Source organism: Cololabis saira, chromosome 13, assembly GCF_033807715.1.
Source record: "Cololabis saira isolate AMF1-May2022 chromosome 13, fColSai1.1, whole genome shotgun sequence".
In the NCBI taxonomy this organism is placed as follows: Eukaryota; Metazoa; Chordata; class Actinopteri; order Beloniformes; family Belonidae; genus Cololabis; species Cololabis saira.
In genome coordinates, this window is record NC_084599.1 from 19,841,258 (window position 1) to 19,862,168 (window position 20,911).

General features: G+C 42.8%; 1 protein-coding gene across 4 annotated transcripts in view; it reads right to left on the reverse strand.

The window, feature by feature from the left end:
- Nucleotides 1-1,444: 1,444 nt before the first annotated feature.
- tle2b (TLE family member 2, transcriptional corepressor b) overlaps nt 1,445-20,911 on the reverse strand; it is an 85,486-nt gene continuing 66,019 nt past the window's right edge. For 3 of the 4 annotated variants that reach the window (XM_061738172.1, XM_061738171.1, XM_061738174.1), the window contains 12 exons: nt 19,875-20,015; nt 18,477-18,530; nt 13,287-13,454; nt 12,277-12,418; nt 11,470-11,639; nt 10,905-10,981; nt 9,695-9,944; nt 9,352-9,599; nt 8,803-8,950; nt 7,391-7,541; nt 7,180-7,256; nt 1,445-4,012 (listed from right to left, as the gene is read on the reverse strand). In XM_061738172.1, coding sequence (XP_061594156.1) covers nt 3,905-4,012; nt 7,180-7,256; nt 7,391-7,541; nt 8,803-8,950; nt 9,352-9,599; nt 9,695-9,944; nt 10,905-10,981; nt 11,470-11,639; nt 12,277-12,418; nt 13,287-13,454; nt 18,477-18,530; nt 19,875-20,015 — 1,734 coding nt within the window. In that variant the 3' untranslated portion in view covers nt 1,445-3,904. The remainder of the gene's footprint in view (nt 4,013-7,179; nt 7,257-7,390; nt 7,542-8,802; nt 8,951-9,351; nt 9,600-9,694; nt 9,945-10,904; nt 10,982-11,469; nt 11,640-12,276; nt 12,419-13,286; nt 13,455-18,476; nt 18,531-19,874; nt 20,016-20,911) is intronic. The other variant, XM_061738173.1, reaches the window with a different exon arrangement.

The window sequence follows — 20,911 nt, forward strand, 5'->3', positions numbered from 1 at the left end:
ACAAATACTACTGGTCAAAATTTACTCTGTTACAAGTAAAAGTAGCTCAGTCAAAATATTACTCGAGTAAGAGTAGAAAAGTACTTGCTTTTGAAGGTACTTAAGTATCCAAAAGTAAATGCTTTTAAATTTACTTTAAGTAAGAGTAAGAGTAAATTTCTTATTTTCCACATCAGCAAATTACTATATTTTTTCTAAATTAATTTAAGGATCTTTTAACTCTTGTTTCTGAGAATTAACTTTGAAACCAGCTGCACTGATGTGCTGCTTTTAGAACCACAATGTTATATAAAACCTGCAGAAACACCAAAAACAAATCAAATGAATGAAATGAGTTCATTAACAATCATGAACTGAAACCAAATTAACCTGCACCATCCAACTAAGTCTGGATCCCCCTTAAAGACCACTGCTTTACAAAAAAAGCAGGCGTAGCCATTGTTGCGGCTCTGTCTTTACTTGTTGCGGCTCTGTCTTGACAAACGCAGGCTACTTTGGCGGTATCGTTTTGAGGAGGCTTGACGTATTTCCGCTTTACATACATCCCAGTGGAGAGCGTGCACTGTGATAGGTCTCCTCCTTTGACAAAAACAGCTTGTGTCCAATAGGATTTTAGGGAAGAAGAAAAAAGAGCAGACCTGAAAGTAACGAGTACTTTTCAGCCTTCCTAGAAATTTACTCGAGTAAAAGTAAAAATATTTGTCTTGGAAATTTATTCAAGTAAGAGTAATAAGTACCAAAGAAATCTAATACTCAAGTAAAGTACAAATCCTCTGGATATGTACTTAAGTACACTACTCAAGTAAATTTACTCCGTTACTGTCCACCACTGCCTAAGCGGCCCCGTAAAGTAGCAGGGGGGCTTCAGCTCAACGGTTGAAATTATGCTCCGCAGACACATGAAAGGATGAACACAAGTTTGGTTTATTTCTCACACATAGTATTTCTTGTACAGCAGAAGGGCAACGCGTTAGACGGGAAGACGGTGCATTAAAAAAAAAGTTCCTTGGCTTTTTGAAAGTAAAACTTAACATGAGCTCATAAAACCAAACAAAAAAAAGGTTTTTACATTGGAAAAGAGAAGCAAAGGCAGAGGAGAGAGATGTTATATATTTTTAAGAAGAGTATCAAATACTATTTCCCAAATATTCACGCTATACCACCATATGCACAACCATTGTACAGCATCGATTTGAGATATACAAGCTTGGGTATGAGAGTATCAGTTAGGTCTGCCTGTGGATGTAAGACAGGAAGGGAAAGAGGCGAGAAAAAGGCATGAAACTGTACAGATCATCTCTGGATCCTCGCTGGTGCACCAGCCCGGGTCCAAGTCCCTCACAATTCTCCTGGTCTGCATCAGCAACGACGAACGGACACATCTTGCTAAACTTTTATACATTTGAACCAAGTTGCATGATGCAAAATAAACTTCATTCTTCTGCTAAATGGTGGCTTTGACACTGTTCACCTTTACCACCAAATAAAGTCCGACTGATTTCTGTCAGCACTGGAGCTGTAGTGCAACGAGCATGCAGTAGACGTGGAACCTCCTCGACGGATAAATCCAAAGCAGCCGATGCCGGCTTATTTAGACTCAACAGAAATAAGAGTTTAATATTTCACAATAAGGACTGAAAAACAGACTAAAGTATGCTTACTAGCACTTTTGTAAAGGGAAATTAAAAAGTACAAAAAACAAACTGCTATACAGAGGGTCTGATTTTTTTTTTCTTTCTTTTTGTTTTAACTTTACAGAGGATTGCTGATGCTGTGCACTCTCTGGCTGACACCCACCACCAAAGATATTTATATATATATATATATATATATATATATATATATATATATATATATATATATATATATATATATATATATATATATATATATATATATACACTGATTAAATAATGAAAAAAAAGTGACAAAAAAGTATTCTGACCTGTGCTCCCCTGATTTTCTGTGTGTGAACACAAAAGTCCTCATAGGCAACCCCAAGACAAAAACATGTTACAGACAAGCAACCACTAGTCATAAAAAATACTGACCTTATTGAGTAACAAAAATGACTGAAATGAGCCTTTTGGGTCTAAACTTGTGACACATGCTTTACAGAAACAGGGAGCTCTGATATACAGTTTGACTGCGGTCTGGGATATGATACAAGGAGGATTCAAAGGCAAATATTTTAAAGTGTCAGACACTTTCTTTCAGTTTCTTTCATTCATTGCTGTTCTTTCGTGAACAGTTTGGGGAAAACGTTGCGAACGCTCACATTTGTAATGGCGACTTACTGATTGCACATAATGAAAAAGGATGTTAACTGCTGGTCGACTGTGCTTTAAAGCTGCATCTGTTCAAAAGCAAAACCTGGATTTAACGGCCTACTGGGTTTAAATATTCCAGATTGAGATCAATTATTTAGTTTTTTTATTTACTTAATTAATTTCCACACTTTTTCCACCTTCAGGATGCTTTTCCGGCACTCAGAATAAGGCTGGTAGTTTTCAGCCTGTGGCTTTAGCTAATTCACACTTGGCTTGCAGACAAGAAAACAGGACAGATCTTCATGTTAGAAATCTTGGCAAGAAAAATCATAATTTATTTTAAAACAATATAAAAGTCAAGCTTATCTACCGAGGCTGCAGGCAGGTAGAGACGGCGTTGAAGCCTGGCTGGAGGAAAGAAATAAAATAACAGGTTGCATGAAATTTGAAAGTAATCAGATTAGTTTTTGCTTATTTGGCCACTGATAATCGTATAAGCGCAGCATATTGATCTATAAATGCCTGTCAGCCTTACAGTGAGACCGGTATGGCACTACTTCATCCAGCTCAAAGTGCCTTTAATGAGAGTGAGAGCGGCGGAGTGTCAGGAGAACAATCCAGAGGAATTAGAACCAACAGCTCGCCTGATGTTCTGTGTTTGTGTCTGCGGGGCCCTGGGAGGATCCCAACCACTCCGCTGCTCATTAGACGCTGCCTTTGTCAGACCAAAATAAAATAGATATTAAGCACTGAGACGGGAGGCGCTGCGATGAATGTTTAATTGGGTGCTCGATGCGTTGTGTGTTTTTTCCCCTCCCCTCGTACGTTCACCTCCAGGGGATGTAACGGAGTGTGCGTGTTCTTGCCCTGTGACATGCGGCTTATGCGTTTGCGTCTCCGAGCAGGTTTCGGGTGAACGTGGAAATCTGAGAGCGGCCCTCCTTTTCCATCTCGGAGCGCCACCGTTCCCCAGCTCCTGACACCTCTCGCTGGGGAGATGGAGCTGCGGCGTCAGCCTCATTAAGGCCTCCACTGTCTGGCTAATGAATCGATTGTGTGGTATCAGTGCTCCTGGCTGGCACTCCCACAGTGCCGTTCCACGCCTCCTCTGGGGGCCTCCCTTTCGCTGAGCTCTTAATCAGGAAACAGCCCTAATTACCCGGCCTCCCTCCTCCCCTTCCCTTCTTCCATTTCTCTTCCTTCCGCACTCTCGCTTTCTCGACTCATCTTTCCCCTCCTTCTCCTCGCAGCTTTATCTTTACACTCCACCGCCCTCTTCCTTTGTCCTTCTTATCTTGCCGTTTCCCATTCTGCCTTTCTATCGGCTGTCATGCCTCATTCCTTGAGCTAAAAGATGGAGGGGAGGGGGGTAGTTGGGGGGGCATCCAGGAGCCTCCGCAGCAGCAGCTACACAGCAGAACAGGTGGGGGGGGTTAAGTTTTAGGGCCGAGGGTCAGAAGGACTCGAGAGAACTGAGACAGAGGTGCCGCTGCTGCTGATGTAATGAGGATCAAAAGTGGTTGGCAGGGCAAATAATTGCCTGTCCTCCGTAGCCTCCTTCCTTTAAGGAAAAAAAAAAAAAAAAAAGAGGGGGGAAAAAAATCCATTTTTCTCCTCCCAAGTCATCCTGGCCTTCAATACACCACCTCGTACACGGTGGCCTTCTTGTCTCCGGAGCCAGTCACTATGTACTTGTCGTCCGGGGAGACGTCGCAGCTCAGCACAGACGAGGACTCCTTGGACTGCGAGTGGGTGACGGGGATGGTGACAGATGGGGAGAGACAAACACAAAGAGAGAGATGTTAGGAAAGATATGACTCATCACTTAATCCCCAATCACACAAGACATATTTGCATTTCAAAACAGCCGGCAATTATTTCCAAACAGACAACCGCACAGCTCCAGGATGCTGACAAATTTGTCTGCCTCGCTGTGAGACACAGGGCTCTTGTTGCCGTCTTTGGTCGGGGAGATGCTGCCTCATTAAGTGCAGGTTCAAGCATCAATAACAGAACAAGTCAGATGGCTTGAACTGGCAAAATGCACAATCCTGCTTTTTAATTTGCTTCATTTTTTTCCCTCTTTGTCAGAAAGCCCAGACCCGGGCACCTGGTTTCACATGATTGAAAGTGCCTCCTTCTCTCTCCCCCATCCTGCTCCATCCTCATTTATCTTTTTTCCTTTCAGCCCAGACTATCCTCCTCCTTGCTCTCCTCCCTTCACTCAGTGCCCCTCTCTCATATCGACGGTTCCGGCTCCTCTCTAAACTCCTCTGTCCTCTTCTCTGCTCACTCTCCCGCAACAGCAGGGCTGTCAATCATCGCGGCGCTGGTGAGAGGCCATTTTGCACAAGATACCTCATACAAAAACCAGGATAGCAGGGAGGGAAAAAAGGGGGATGTCCAGGAGGCAGGAGTGCACTGACAGTTTACAGGATGAGTTTGAAAATAAAAAGGAAAGGAAAGCACAGAGGAACTCCTGTAATAAAATCACAGGAGCTCTTCGGTTAAACGTCGCACCTTGAAGCCCTCCGGTTCTAGCTCCGTGATTGTATAAAAACCAGGATCAAAGACAGAAATCACAGAAATAGTCAGACATGCACTTCTAGTGTTTGATAGAAGATAATAAAATAAAATAAAATAAAAATTCGAAGCACATCAACACCAAAACCTCTCCTAAGAAGTAACTGGCTTATGTGGAGAAATGAGTTTGCTCTTCATCAATCTCACTAAATGCAGAAAAATAAAGACTTTACAAATAACAAAGAGCTTCTTTTTAAAAATATGAAGGAGTATGCAACAAGAGAAAACTCGAGAGAGGGCTGTTTTTGTTCTTATGTTTTCAGTCATCTTCAAACAGAATTTTTATACTGTACCATTTAGTAGGACTTAATGATGACAGTATGTCACCGTCCTTGTTCCTCTGTTCACTTCAAAGATACTTTTATTCTTTTAACTGTTTAGACACACACTTTGCCAACTGTCAGCAACTTTAAGGCCTCCATTTGGCTGTTTCCCACCCTATGACAGGAGTAACAGACCGATAGTTTACTTACTGAGGAGATATAACAGCTAAAGGGTTGCTTGTATTATATTTTTAATTTATTACATCCAGACTCTTCACGTCCAGAAGCTTAAATCCTCAGTCCTGCTCAATTCTGATTTCTTCTCTCCGACATAACCTCTTCCACTTCACCAAAGAAAAAATGAAATACTGTAGTAGTAGTTGTGCATTTGCTGCTGTTTGGCAACATGAATGAATGAATGCAGAGGATGAGAATGTTATGGTGGTGCTGACAAGCTGCTCTCTGATAGGTTACTGGTTAACAGGACTGGAAACATCATGGGAGTCATGCTGGTAGTTACAAAACTAGACACATCATTGCAAGAATAACAGACAGAAAACGGGATTGTGATAAAATGGCGAACAGTGACAAGTTTCTCCAGCAGGAAAGATGGATAAAGCTTTTAAATGGAATAAATCTGAAGAAAGAATGCACTAGTGATTTACCTTTGTTTAGATGCCGTATGTGTGTGTGTGTGTGTGTGTGTGTGTGTGTGTGTGTGTGTGTGTGTGTGTGTGTGTGTGTGTGTGTGTGTGTGTTTGTGTTTTTAAGATCTTGGGACATAATGAAAGAAAAAAAATGACAAGGAAGACCACAGAAGGACAGGACAGTAATAAACAAAAGCACAAGGTCAGAGACAAATGTCAGGGGAGCGGTTCAGACAGATGAGGAGCCAAAAAATGAGGCCAAAATAGAAGAAAAGAAAATAATAAAAAGAGATACAAGGGGAGAGAGAGGAAAAATGGCAGGAAGAGAGGAGTAGGGCTTTAAAGAAAATAAAGAAAGAACCAACATTCGCTCAGATGGAACAATTCAACAAGGTGGAATTATAACATTTGGTTTCAGAGGGAGTACACACCCTGCCGCCTTTGATAAACCTCCACAAGTCACCTTGGATCAAAAAATCTTCTTTTTATTTTGCCTTTAAGGCTCTGTGTGTGTGTGTGTGTGTGCATCCGTGTGTGCATGCGTGTGTGTGTGTGTGTGTTGTAGTTAAAGTTTATGGGCAGGAAGCTATGACCTCTCCTCACTAACACATGCATGACTCTTAAGTCCAAATATGCACATAATGCTTATGAGCATACACCTAAAGCTCTGTCCACCTCCTGCCCTGCCAGAGCAGCACAAATAACAACTGGAGCATCTGGTTGTCTATGTTAACAATGAATCCTGTGGGTTGTGTGGGCTTCCTGGATTGTGCTTGCTTTCCACAGATGCTACCAGATTGGCATCTGGGGAGTTTGCAGACCAAAGCCGTTTTCTGCAGGACCTACTGATGTCCCGCTGGGGGAGGCTGTTACTGTTGGGCAGTGTATTTGCCAGAGATGGGATGTTTCCTCACGATAACATCCATGTGAATGCCAGAATGCAATTCACCTTTTTATATTTAAGGGAGATTGAGGCAGGATTTATGAAAAAATGCGTATACGTTTTAAGTTTTCTAGTAATAATGTCAGATGAAGCGTTCCAAACCAAAAAGAATGAGTCCTCTAGTGTATCTCTCCGTTGCCTTGAACAGGCTGTGTGCTGCAAAATGTGCTGCAATTGTGACTGGAATTTCCCGCGCTGTCCTGCGGATGTGACGTCACATGACGCTGCATGCGCGTTCTCCCCGTTCTCCCGTGCCGGCTTCACTGTTGGCTGCAGTACCCCCGACGGCCGTCGTGGCGAAGGGTGGCGCTAGAGAGTCTCATTTCGTAAAAGGAGCCTCATGCTCCTTTAACATTATATGCAATAAAATAAGTTTTACTTTACTTGTCACTGGTTTTGATGTCATTGCTGATTAGTGTCTATAATCTTGGAGGAGCATATAAACATCTTAGAGCACGTTCTTCAACTCTCACCTGGAAAATACTTGCTCCATACGGTGTCCTCCATGCATTCAGCAGATTGTCTTTTCCTGTACTCACAAACCACTTTCCTGAAAGAACACAGACAGACACACACACACCAAGAGTATTACCAAGAGTGTGGACTGGACTGACGTGCAGGCTGTTACTAAAACCCATTCGGCTGCTAAATGGTACACAGAAGAATGTGCACTTGTGTTTTTACCACAGTAGGCGAACTTGAGGGAGAGGACGCAGCTCTCGTGGAGGTGCAGCTGGTACTTGTCAGGTTTGGACACGTGCAGGACTTCCACGTTGCTGCTCTCCATCCCCACAGCCAGCCACTCGCCTGTCGGACAGTAGCCCAGAGAGAAGATCTGCAGGAAGAAAGGGTGGGGGGGGTGGAGGGGGGGGTTCAAAGTCAGGTGAATGAAGCCAGGAAGGAAATGAGAGGAAAGCAAATCAGGGTTGGGCAGTGGGGGTTCAGCATTAGTTCAGAAATGAAAACAGAGGCAGAATAAAAGAAGAGGTGTGGGAATGGAGGATGAGGGAGGAAGAAAGATAAGGTCGATGGCAGGAGAACAATGGATGGAGGCCATTAGAGTAGATGAAAGATTCAAGTAGACATGAAGGGCAATAAGGCATCAGAGAGATGAGATGAAAGACACGCCGTAAAAATAGCAACAAGACAGCAAGATTTTTAAGAGTTAAAGAGAAAAATGACAGGGCGATGACGCCAACACGGGACATACAGAATGAATTAATGAAGACATTGAGGGAAAAAGGAGGTGTGTGGGGGGTGGGGGGGTAGGGGGAAAGCAATAACAGAGAAAGCCATCACATGTCGGATCGAAACTCATTTGACAAAACTGGTCAGCTCTGTCGCGCTGCTGAGACGGTGAAGAGTGAACGCCAGGGAGTTTGTTTGTAAACCTGTGAGGTGAAATCATGCGGGCGTTGATGATTCTGACCGAGTGTTATGTTTCTGTTTCATAAAACCTAAAGTTTAAAGATGTATTTATTATATATTTTGTGCAAGATTACTTTTTTTTTTTTTTTTTTAGATGTTCAGACTTGAACATTTTCCAGTGAAATCCTCCTCCATCCTACTGATGGCAACAAAAGCCCAAAGCATTAATAATCCACTCCTGCTTAACAGTTGGAAGAGTTTGCTTTTCACGAAATTTCACTGCCACTTTCCTCCACGTGTACCTTTGCTTTCTGTAGCGAAACAGTTTAATACTGATTTCAGGAGTGATTTACTAAATATCTTTTGGAATCTACCAAGGGTTAGATTTTGATTTTCAAGAATCCTCTCTTATAATAATATTCTTTTTTTTCCAGACCTCAACTTGACTTTTAGCTGTTTTAATAATTGTCAATGCTGCCACGGCCACTGATGTTTGGAGAAATTTCATCCTCAGCAGCACATATAGCCATCATTTTCTTGGTTTAATTGCCATTCCAGCTTCCTGCCACCTCTTTCTCCAATTACACAATGCCCTTGAGAGCTTTTATGGAGTGTGGTGCTCTTATTTGTCACGAATAGGTTGCTTATTTGTGTTACTGTACCAACAAGTCACAAAATGCTGAACGCTATGCATGATGTTCATCATGCGAGGGAGGCTACACGCGTACCTGTGAGGTGAAGTCATGCTGCTGCAGCTGCCGTCCCTCTCGGAGGTCCCAGCAGCGGACCGTGTTGTCCAGCCCTCCTGTCCACAGCTTGGTGCCGTCGTTGGAGATGTCGATGCAGCTCGCCCCGTCTGTGTGACCCTGGAACTGCCTGTTGAGGGAACACACTTGAGAACAAAACACCAACATTTGCAAATACACAAATGCAGCAGACGCAGCCTTCTGCACGTCTCTTTACTTCTCTGCTGCTGGCGGTGTCAGAATGAATATATTTTAATCCTCCTCTCCCTGTAGCATCTAGTGCCCTAAACTCACCCACACGATCCACTTTTTTTCTCCCCTTCTCCCTCGGTTCTTTATTTTCTCTTTTGCATTGCCAACTATGATCCGTTTATTCTGTCCGTACCTCCTGTGGCAAGTTCACCCCCTCGTCTTTTTTCTTTTTATTGGCTGTCCTCTGAGTTACCCTTCCCTCTCTTCCTCACCTCACCTTCCTTTGCCTGATGTATATCACAAAAGATAAAAATGTTTTGGATGTTTCTGGTGTCGTACCTGACTAGAGTCTGGTTGTGAAGGTCCCAGACGACGATGTTCCCGTCGCTGCAGCAGGAGAAGCAGACCTTGTTGTCGGGGGAGATGGCCAGAGCGTAGCAGGCGGGAGCCGACGACGTCAGCTCCGCCTTGATGCGCGGAGTCGGCGTGGCCAAATCCCAGATGGACAGCGTGCTGGCCTCCCCGCCCACAATCAGGGTTCGCCCGTCTGGGAGGATTTTACAGGAGCGGATGTAGTTATCCCGGTTCTGATTGGACACGATGAAGAATGCAGTCAGGTTATCACTGTTTGAACTAGGGAGGAGAAGCTGGTGGTGACGCTGTAAAAGCCCTCGCGTCTCACCAGACAGTCCAGCTGGGCCATGGGGCTCTTGCTCCCCGGTTGGCTGATGTCCCACACCTTGACGCAGCCCTTGCCTCCGGTGTAGACGTGGCGCGTGGAGGTGCTGATGGTGACGGCGCACACCACCTCTCCGTGGTTCAGCGTGTGGATCTGACGAGCGTGGCGCGGGATTCCCGGACCCAGCAGGGCGTCAGGGGGGAACGGGACCGGCTGCATCTGGCCGTCTGCGCTCACATGGAACGAGTAGGCGCTGGGGAGAGGACACGCAAAGAGCAGAGCAGAAGTAAAGTGAATGAAGGAGCTACGGATAAACAAACTGTTAAGAAATCTGAGGTCAAATCCGCTAAAGAAAAGGCTGGACAAATTAGTTTGCAAGCGGGAGCAGAGACATGCACACAATTCACCAAACAGTGAGGAGGCTGGGGAGCCTGATGACACTATAATAACCTTAAAGCTCTAGAAATATTCGCTCAAATTTGAGAAATTACTGAGCTCAGAGCAGCTGTGGATGAGAATGCTTAATAGCAGATTGTTTTCCAGGGCAGATTCAGTGTGGCATTGCTAATAGCTGATCAATACTGCAGTGGCTGGAAGCCTAGGCTGTTTTATGATTTCAAATTAGCAACACAGTAATGAATTGCTGCTCTGCAACAAATTACAAAAACAGGACAATTACTCTATGTCCATAAGCTGGCAAAAGCCGGGGAGAAAGTGCAAATGTGTCCAAGAAGATGATGTGCACATCTGCAGTTCTCACCATGGAGGACTTAACCTGTTACAAACGTCAATGAGCAACACTGAACTTTGATTCCTATCCAGGTTATTTTGTCCAATCCAAGTACTTTTGGTTTTTCACAAAGTATGTTTGCAAATATTTTAAGTATACGCTACCATCTTTCTCACTATTGTCTCATCCTGTTCAGTTCTTCCACACAACTTTCAGTTTTTAGTCATTAACTAGACAGTTTAACATCCTCTTGTAACTTGGGATCTCCAGTACTTCAAGTTTTCATGCAAAATGTAAACATGCATATGCTGACAAACTAGACATGGATAGTGGGAAGTGTGTGCTCCACTGCGTATTTAACGCAGACTGAGTGGGTTAAATAACCACGTGAGCCACAATACTGATTAAGTTATTTTATGCTGAATCTGTAGTTATGCTGGAGGAAACGCTGAACTGCAGTGTGTTAGAGAGGCCACCACTTACGGTTTGCCTCCAGAGGAACCAGGGAGAGAGGAAGAAAGCCCTGGAGCCCTCAGGTGAGAGCGGGTGTCATATGCCACCTGGTGGGAAGATGAAAAGGAATAAACATCAAATAGTATATTTGTGTAACAACATCAGCTCATTCATTTTGTAACTAAATACAAAAGGCAAATGTCTAATCTGATAAAAAATAGTAATGATAATAATAAAATAACTATTTATTCAGTTGTAGGAAACTATGATTGGCCTTTTTGGACTCCTTCCTGCTTACAGATGTGACTCTGCAGAACAACAGACTAAATATGAACACAACATGCATCATTTGAGGAAGGCTGTACAATTTTTCAGAAGCTACATCTGCATCTGCGCTGCATCTGTTGATCTTTATAAAGGTGAAATAAACAATGTAAACATGACAAATTGGAGAGTATAATGAATGCGATTCCACTGGTACCGACAATGCAGAGCCGATTCATCATGTATTTCAACAATGCTATGACAGTTGGAGGGTTGGATGGGAACAATCAAGGAAGCCGTGACAGAGAGGGCTAATTTATCTTGTGCTCACCATGGGGCTGCGGGAGTAGGCACTGGCTGCCGCGCTGATTTGTGGAGAGAGAGTTAGAGCTCCTCCGAATCCTCCCGGGCTGGCCAGCTCACCATTCAGTCCTGCATGGGACACCACGCCAAAATGAGCCGGGTATGAACCGGGGGGCACAGACAAGGGGCTGCGGAGAGCTGGGGAGGAAGGGAAAGAGGAAGGAGCGATTGAAGGATGGGAAGAATGAGGGAGAAAAATAGGGCAGTGCCCAAGCACAAATAATATGGGGCTGTGATGAATGGAGAACTTTCCATTTCCTCAAACTTTATTTATATATTTAAAAAGATAGTCTTCAGTGTAGACCGCAGCGTATCAATTAAAAGGCTTGATCAGGAGCATCACAGTTACAAAGTGAGTCAAGTCCAGATTTCTTAAGGTTTTAATGACTCAAAACATCACGGATAGGAGGATATATTGCTTGAAGAACAAAAGCAGGCGGGGGGCAATTTCAAAGTCAGAGCAGCTGAATTAAAGTTGCTGTTTGGTCCAGCTAATTCTTCTCATTTAAAGAAATGCATGTGCTCTTGTCAAGCAGCTAATTTAGAAAATAATAATGTGACTTTTCTCTCCACTAATAGCCGAGATGTGTAATTACATAAAAATTTTAGGCTGGCTACACAAATATAGAGAGTAATTCTAACTGCATGTGCAGTGGAGTAATGAAATATTAATATTGTAAAACCTTGTATTAGCACGCTATTTTATCTGCAGCCCTGCAGCTTTATCGTTTGGAAATGTCAGCAGGCTTGATTCGGTCAGCAGGGAGAGTCTCACCAAGAGGATCTGCACTGCTTGCTGCTTTGCTGACCAGGCGCAGGCAGGAGTTACTGGGACCTGGAGCTCCCGGGGTGAGAGCTTCACGGTGGGATGGGGATGGGGTGCCGGATTTGGACAATGGGGACTGAGACTTATCCATCTGTGGAGATATGAATCAGAAAACACATGATAGACCTGACGCCACTGCTCTTCTTGTTAGGATTAATCTTCAGAATTAAATTTTTTTTAAAAGGGGCCCTATTATGGCATCTAATACCTATTTTAAACAGGCCTTGAATGTCTTAAAAACAAGCTTTTGATTGTTTTTGCTAAATAAATGAGAAATTCAGCCTCTGAGCCATGTCTGCAGCTTCCCATTCTCTAACCTCATTATCTATGCAGGATTCTGAGTGGGCGGGGCTATGATAATGAGGCTCTGTACTGATTGGCTGCCTGAATGACGCGATACACCGCTACGAAAAAATGGCGGAAGCTCTGGCTGGCGGAGTTAGTTGTGGGCGTGGTTTCACACATCGGAGGACAACCTATGTAAATTGCATTTTGGTTACATAACGAAAGGGAGCAGAATCTGAACGGCTTGTAGAAGCCACATCAAACTGGACGGCTCATCCGGGTCGCTGTACAGACACTGCAGAATTTGGTTGCTTTCCTCCTTCTCTGAGTTGGCAGGCTGAGGGGAGACCACTTTATAAATGTTAAAGCAAGAAAAAACATGTTTTTTTTCATAATAGGTCCCCTTTAAATTAATATTGGTGCAAAGTGAAAGGTTTCTCATGATGGAACAGCTGTTGTATCAGGGATTTAGTAGAACAAGAATAATAAGTATATGGTGTACAAGTTTATTCCCAGAGGAAAAAATGATAAATGACTAAGAAAAATGTACCTGCAAGGAACAGTGTAAAGGTACAAAAGGCCATTTTTCTCCCCATCTCATTAAGTATAAATAAAATGACAGAAACATCCTTTAGTTCAACATAAAAGAAGTGAGAATTGATGAAGGAACTTACTTGTGCAGGGTCCTTGGCCTTCCCTGGTGTGGGACTGCGAGGGTTGGGTGTGGAAGCCGCGTCCCCGGTGCTGGAGGAACCTGGGAGCTCTTTCCTTAAGGTGGGTGCCCGGTCAAGCCCGTTCCCATGAGGTGAGTGAGGGGGGCTGCCAGCAGGAGAATTGGGCTCCTGAATGACAAAAACCAGATGACACAATGATTTACTTTTCTACTCGTGCTGAAATGCAGTTCTCAGTTCTGTGTGTTCAGTCACAGATCACACAGGGACCTCGTTGTTCTCCCTGTCCACCTTTAAAGCACTCATTCATGTCCCAGGGCTCTTTCAAGTAGATATTCAGTTAAGTTATTCTCTTTCATTTAAGTGGGATGTCTTCACTTTTTCAGTACTTCAGTACTTCAATCATTTTGATTAAATGTCCTTTTAAAGTAAAATAACAGACCCTTGCTCATTTATTTGCCAAAAGTCCTATTGTATCTGTATTTTCATGATTCATTTTTTTTTCTTTTGTAAAGATGGATGAGTTCACGTTTTTGCCAAAATGATCAAGTCTCAGCTTCGTCTTTCGTTGACCTGCAGGTTGCTGTTGCTTCTCAATACTTATATCATTCACGGAACATCAGATGGTTCGGAAACAGGAGCACAAGGTAGATGTCAAAAGTGGTCATAATTAAATATCACAGATTGTCAAAAGCCATTTCATCACCGTACATAATATGAATAACAATGCCGACCATGTGCAGAATACCAGGAGTTTCCTTAAAACATTGCACATCACATAAAATAAATGTTGAAACAATGTTCTGCACGAAAATGAGATTCCCATTTAGGCAGAGCTCCCTCTCCTTCCAGCACAGCTGCTGTTGCGTCACTCAACACTCACAGGTAGTATCCAATTACTATCAATGTTTCGGCCCACCCAAATTAAAAAAAACACAAACACACAAAATCAGCATGAAAGGCTTAGCTTTGAATTCCAGGCTGCAGGTTGGTGGTTCTCAATGGTCCTTCCTGACGGTTATTCTTTTGTTCCTTATTTTTAAATGACCCAGACACTCTGGTGTGAAAATCATTATTGTGATTAATAAAGGAGCTGAGAGCTCAGGGAGGATCAGGTGACGTCATCACTGTTGCAGTGTGTGGATGTGAAGATAATGTTGCTCCTCTAAATGCTTGCATCAGTGGAGCTGCTGCTGCTCCTCCAGAGGAGACAGCTGCACCATGAGCACTTCTCTCTGGGTCACAATGATCTGCACAGATGTTCCAGCTTGTACACACATGCAGACACGAGGCTTACGTGAACCTTGAACATGGTTCCACAACCGCTCTGCATTCACTTAGCAACCACATGTCTACATGTTAGAGGGTGATGCTGTCTCTTGTGGGCAGGCTCAGGAATATGTGGAACAATCTGACGTAGTTTTGACAGAAGTCATACTGCTAAAGCTTTTATCTGTACTTGTTACCCATGCTAATCTTCCATCAGTCAGCGTTTGACCTATGCATTGCACCATCTCCAAGAGCTAGATGTTTAGATGTTTGGGGAACTGTCTAGAACCTTGCATCAGTTGAATTCCCCAAATCCTTTACACTCTGAGGTGTAGGACTGACACGGAAGAAAAAGCTACCATACATGACCCTGACCAGCCATCTTAATATGTTTACTTCTTCAATAAAATAATCAGTCTGGTTCCTCTTCAATCAACTTTGATTTACACAGATCAGTACCAACGGACGGGGAAGAAACTGCCTCTGGACTTCCGTGGGTAAACAAACAACCAATCAGGGAAATGAAGCATGTCACAGCAGTCATTGTACAAGCCCACCATGTCTCACTGTTATTGGTTCGGTATGTTCTGCACCGGTGGAAATGGCTGTGAATGGGACCAGGTACCAGATCCATTTAATAAAAGAGAATATTTGCCAAGTGAATGGGTAGGACTGGTTAAGATAAGGCTTTAGGAACACTTATATCCACACAGACATCATTATGGTGTGAAATCTTTCTTATATTCAACATGAATACCCAGCCCTTCCCGAGCAGGTGGGGGGCAGAAGCCCTGCTTTGTCACGAGGAGGATGTGAATGGTCAGCAAAAAGGTTTAACCAGGAAGGAGAACATAGTAACAAGACCAGCGTTATTCACTTTACTTGGCAGTGGTTTTGATGTTATTGCTGATCGACATATATTCTCTCCATTTTTCCCCCATTACCCACACGTTACATTGTTTTTCCCCTCTCCTTTGAGTACTAGTTTCAAAAATCACACAAGAGACCAGTTACGCTTTTGTGCGCAATATCATAATAAAGAGGGCTTAGATGAAACATATTTTTGTACACAGCTTGAAGTATTTAAAGAACTAAAATTTTCCAGGGGCATAACGGCTTTGCATATATTAAATGAACCAGACTGCAGTTATCTAATGAGAGAGGGGAGGAGGAGGTGGAGTAGTGTAAGAGCTGTGGAAAGGGAGGAATGAAAGGAACGGAGAGTGGAGAGAGAAAACAGAAGCATCAAGCGTGTACTACGGCAACAACATACACAGAGGAGCTAAAAGGGGAAATGGGATAAAGTATTTGTGAATGTGAAGTGTGTGTGAACAAGGTTCACAAGAAGAGAGCACAAACAGCGGCAGCTGATAATGAGCTTACACAAGAGTTCTTCCTATTTACAAGAAAACTGCAGCGGAAAGCTGAACGAGCAACCTGCTGACTCTTTCCACATTTTAAAGATATTCACACGCACACACAAGCACGCATGCACACACACGCACACAAAACTACACAGCTACTACCGTATGTGTAGATACATTTAAATGATTACATGGTTTCTTTATCTGCCACAATATCCATACTCAATTTGTGCAAGTCAAACAGAAACGCCAACAATTCTGAATTTGTGCCTCTCAAATGTAAAATATGGCTGCATCACTTTGTCTGCCTGAATATATACATAAAAGTATTTGGTGGGTAGCGGTTGGTGTTTGTTTTTTAGGTTGTTTTTATTTGGGGTGGTGGTGGTGGGGGTGAGGGGGGTGTTATTGCAGCCATTTTCTAACATTTTATAGATTTAATACAAATCTGGCCTGTTGGAGATAAGATGCATGATTATTTTTATGTATGTGGATTTCAGTCTTTCAACACAGGAAGACTATATTTCTTCCTCGTGCAGATATGTGTATCTTCAAACTTTCTCTCAAACAGAGCTGCAAACCTAAAAGCAAATCCACTAAGATACCTTCACACACTTTAGTAGTTTGTAGTTAGTGCAGTTCAGCGAGGTTACACTGATCCCTAGTACACGTATGGTTAGTCTCATGAGCAGCACGGGTCCTCCTGGTGTTGCTTCATGCTTTATTCATGTGTGGGCTGCAGCACGGAGACAGAGAGCTTCTGTAACACAAAGGCTGCTTGTCACTTGTGGCTTTGTAAGAAAATCAAAGATGTTATTTGTAACACAGATGTACAGCTTCTCCACAAGGACGCAGCTGTGAGGAGATGAAGTTTTAAGTTCGATACGTTCCAGTTTCGATGTTTCAAAATAAACACCGAAAACTGAAGAAAAAAATATTTCAAGATTTATGAGAATCATCCAGCAGCGTCAACTCCATGGCCATGACTAACGGGTCTTTTAATGTGCACGGGACCTTTAAACGTCAATAATGTATGAATTCATATTAGGTTATTTATACCCTTACTGACTTTTATAGTTCCTATGAGCTTCAGGAACAACTCTGTTCACATTTACGTGTTTTGGGAATATTCTTAAGAAACATCACGAGTGATCTGACTTGCACCTCCTGCATGATTATCATCCCACCTAAGTATGCATGCAGGCAGAGACGAGGAGGAAACATGATGCAGACTGAAATCTCTGCACTTTCTGTGTGTTGGGGATAATTATTTTTTGCCACAAAGGATTCAGCGGTTGGATGAGCTCATACTTTGTATTCATTTTTTGGGAGTAAAAACAGAACCAGGGCTGAGGAAAGAGAGCTGCTCTTGTCTGAGGCATTTTTGCTGCTATGACTCATCTTTGCCTATGAATTAGTGTGTGTCTCTTTTGCTTTGTGCTGTTCAAAAACACTATTTCTGTCCTTTTTGTAGATATGAATCCTATTTAGGAGGTATGTACAGTATATTTTTTTCTGGTAATCTTCCTCAAACGTCTTGAAGACATGCCTGTGAACGCAACATGCCAAAAGCACAAGACTGGACAGTAAAGTAAATCAACAAATTCCTCCTAGAATCCAAGTCTCAGTATATTGTATTACCATAATGATTCATATCAGCATCCCAGGCATTTAGTGCTTGTGTGAAGCATTATCTAAGCTCACTGCTTTCACTACAGTAACAACATAGTTTTTATCAACTCTTGGAAAATATGACCTGTTATTTTATTAGAGGACAACACCTCTTTAGTGTTTGTGCGCAGTGCAGCTGTATGAGAAAGTGCAAACACAACTCCATTTAAACAAAGGTTTTCATAACAATGCTTGATTTGCCTCAAAAATGCAACAAATGCATGATCAGAGAAAGCAGAAGCTTCAGATGCAGCTAAAAAAACTTTATAAAAGCTTTCTTTTGTTTATTTGGCTCAGATGCTCAGAAAAAGCAACTTGATGCTACGGCTAATTATCCTCAGTAAAACTATGTAAAACTATGACATCATTTTACAGATTCCTCTGAAGAGCTGATCCTATTACCATTTGCCGATTTGCATGACTATCAGTTAATGTGACTGTAACAGTACAGACTTATTCTGCGTTTGAAGAGATACGTCTCTAGATCCAACTAGTCAACACATGATGGAGGAAAGGAGCAGGGCAGTCATTGAGACAGGACGTCAAACCAACGTTCAGCTCTATTTTTGGTCTCCACCTTCCCGCACAGGAATAGCCAACTATTAAGCTTCTAAGTGCTCTATGAAAACCATTAAAAGGTTGATCTGGTGGTTACTACCGGGAAGATATTTCAAAATGAGTATCAGTGGGGTCTGCAAAAGTGGAAACTGAGGTTGATCACAAAGATAAAACTTTAAAATGCAAAAAAAAAAGAGGTGCTATTAAAAAATTATATTACGTTTCAAAGATTATTCAGAGCTGACAGAAAAAGAGCAGAGTCTGGAAATCTAACTGGTTATGGCCAGCTTAATCATGAAAATATACAGCATTTAAATAGCAGACAATTCACCTCGTTGGAGACGTCCACTACAAGATTGTCTTCACTCTTGTCTCCATCACTGTCCTGAGGAGCAAAGAAAACATAAAAATTAAATGTCAAGGAACGCATACAGATGTGTGCGCGTGTGTGTGCATCATAACACAACTGTAAATAGAGAACTTTAATAATAAAGACATGCACAGCTACATGAGTGCGCACACAGTTCGATATATCAATATCACTGAATGCTCCTTGCTTCCCCTCTCCGTCTGTCCTCCGTGCAACATTAGACCCACAGATACTGTACATCATATATTCTCACACAATCGCTATTTCAATCTCCCACAGCAACGCAGACGCACACTCTGCTGGTCTTTCTTCTTCCGTGGCAGATTTTTTGCTCTTTGCCCACCCATCTATCTCTGTCTTTTTCTCAATTTTTGCAGGGTCACCACTTAGTCACCATAGCAACAACACTTTGATGTAATGATGGCTGGATATTCTTATTGATATCAATGTGGGGAGTGACATCAGTAACTAATCATGCAAAGCCAAAACAGGACATTGACTTCAACCCGTTTGTGGAACAAAAATACAAAAACAGTTAGTGAAAAAGATGTAGCAGAGATATGGGAGGAAAAAAAAAACAGATGAAAAGGAGAGGCATGAGAGGGGGGAAAAGACAAGAATGGAGAAAAAGACTGAAATAAATATAGAGGAATAAAAGGCAGAGTCAAATGGGAGTTGAAATACACCTAGACAAACTGACACTGTCACAAAAATAAGGAAAAACTTTCTGAAAGCAGAAACTATTACAGCTTGTTTCCAGCTTGGACTAATGGGTAAGATTTGGGCTGTTGTTGTTGATGTCAAGCTGATTTAGCTGGAGGTCGTCTTGCACATAAAGGATTCTTGTGTCAATCAATCCTCCAGACTGCAAACACACCTCTATCTAATTCATTAAAGCTATCTGCTTTGGCTGTCTCTCGTCTGGCATTATATCCCCTCTGGCAGCTCGTTCTTCCCCACCAGCCCCATCTAAACCAAATGCCACTCTGATTGTAAGTGGACTCTCACACTCCTGCACGGCCCATACTGTCATAGGCCATGCCATGCATGCAACCACATACACGTACTAAAAGGATATTTTTGGTAGTCGGTTCCCAATATACCATTTCTTTTGAACCGTTTGTTGTATTTCTATACATGCAATACTGATTTATCATACCATAGTTGATTATTAAGGTTTAGTATGAACCATAAGAAAGTACATCTGTGGGCAAGATACTGAAACCCCAAAGTTAAAAAGATGAACGTACTTGGGGACAAGTAAACATGGCTTGCAGTGTCTATCCTTGAGAGTGGGGGATTAAACAAGATAAATGTAATATCATATAATCTAGGACAAAGACAGATAAAAACACATACGTAGGAGTGTGGCGGGAGGGTCTCTTTCTCATCACAGCGCCTCCTCTTGGCTTCAGCTCCTCCCTGTGAGGAGGAGTATCCCCCCGACGGGCCCTGACGGTCCTCAGTGGGCTGACTGTCTGTTGATGACACTGACTTACTCTGAGGAAAAACAAGGACACAAACCCAAGTGTGGACATTATCACACATCGCAGCAAGAACAGGTGATGAAAGACCAGGTCAAAACATCAGATTTGACTCATGAACTGATCTTCAATCCGTCTCTTGGTACAAACATGCAGTAAACACACCCCCGGGTCTGCTGTACAGGTAATGGCGTGGGGTAACGCTTGGGATCGACACAAACACAGCCAAGAACAGCAGATGTAAGCACAGGTTAAGCTGCAGTCATAGTAGCCCACAGGACAGCCGATAAAGCTAATTAGTGCTCTGCCCTCGACACACCAGTCCTCATGTAAAATATGACTCTCATTATTGGGTAATAAAGCTGTGCAGGCATATTTACAATGTAGCCCGTCCTCGGTGCTAAAGAAATCCAATCAAAGCATTGTGCTGTTTTGGTGCTGGGGTAGGGGCAAGAGGTTTGTTGAGGGCCACTTGTCATTCTCTGTCCCCCTGTGGGGAGAACAGTGAGGGTTTTTAGTGAGCAATGAAGGCTGGAGCTGATGGGAACGACAGGAAGGAGCACAAGTAAAGTCTTTTTTCCTCTTATCGTCCTTCACGCTCTTCTCCTGACTCCTGCTGGCTGTTCCTTTTCCATTCCCTCTATTTAAAATTCTAAAATGTTTTCAGTGTGAGGCTCTAAATGCCAAAAGATTTGCATTTTTCCTCCCTGCCACCCCGAGCCCCATCCTTCTATCACAAATGTTTTAATGCTTGAGTAAATTCAACGCAAACCCCGACTCATGAGAGAAATATTTTCCAGGTGCCCAACAATCACCATTGTGTTTATGAGTTGAATTATGCGAAGGGTTTCATTGTGTATAGTTCGTGAGGGGAGGCAAATAATTTCAGTGGCGCTCTTAAATCATTTTCAT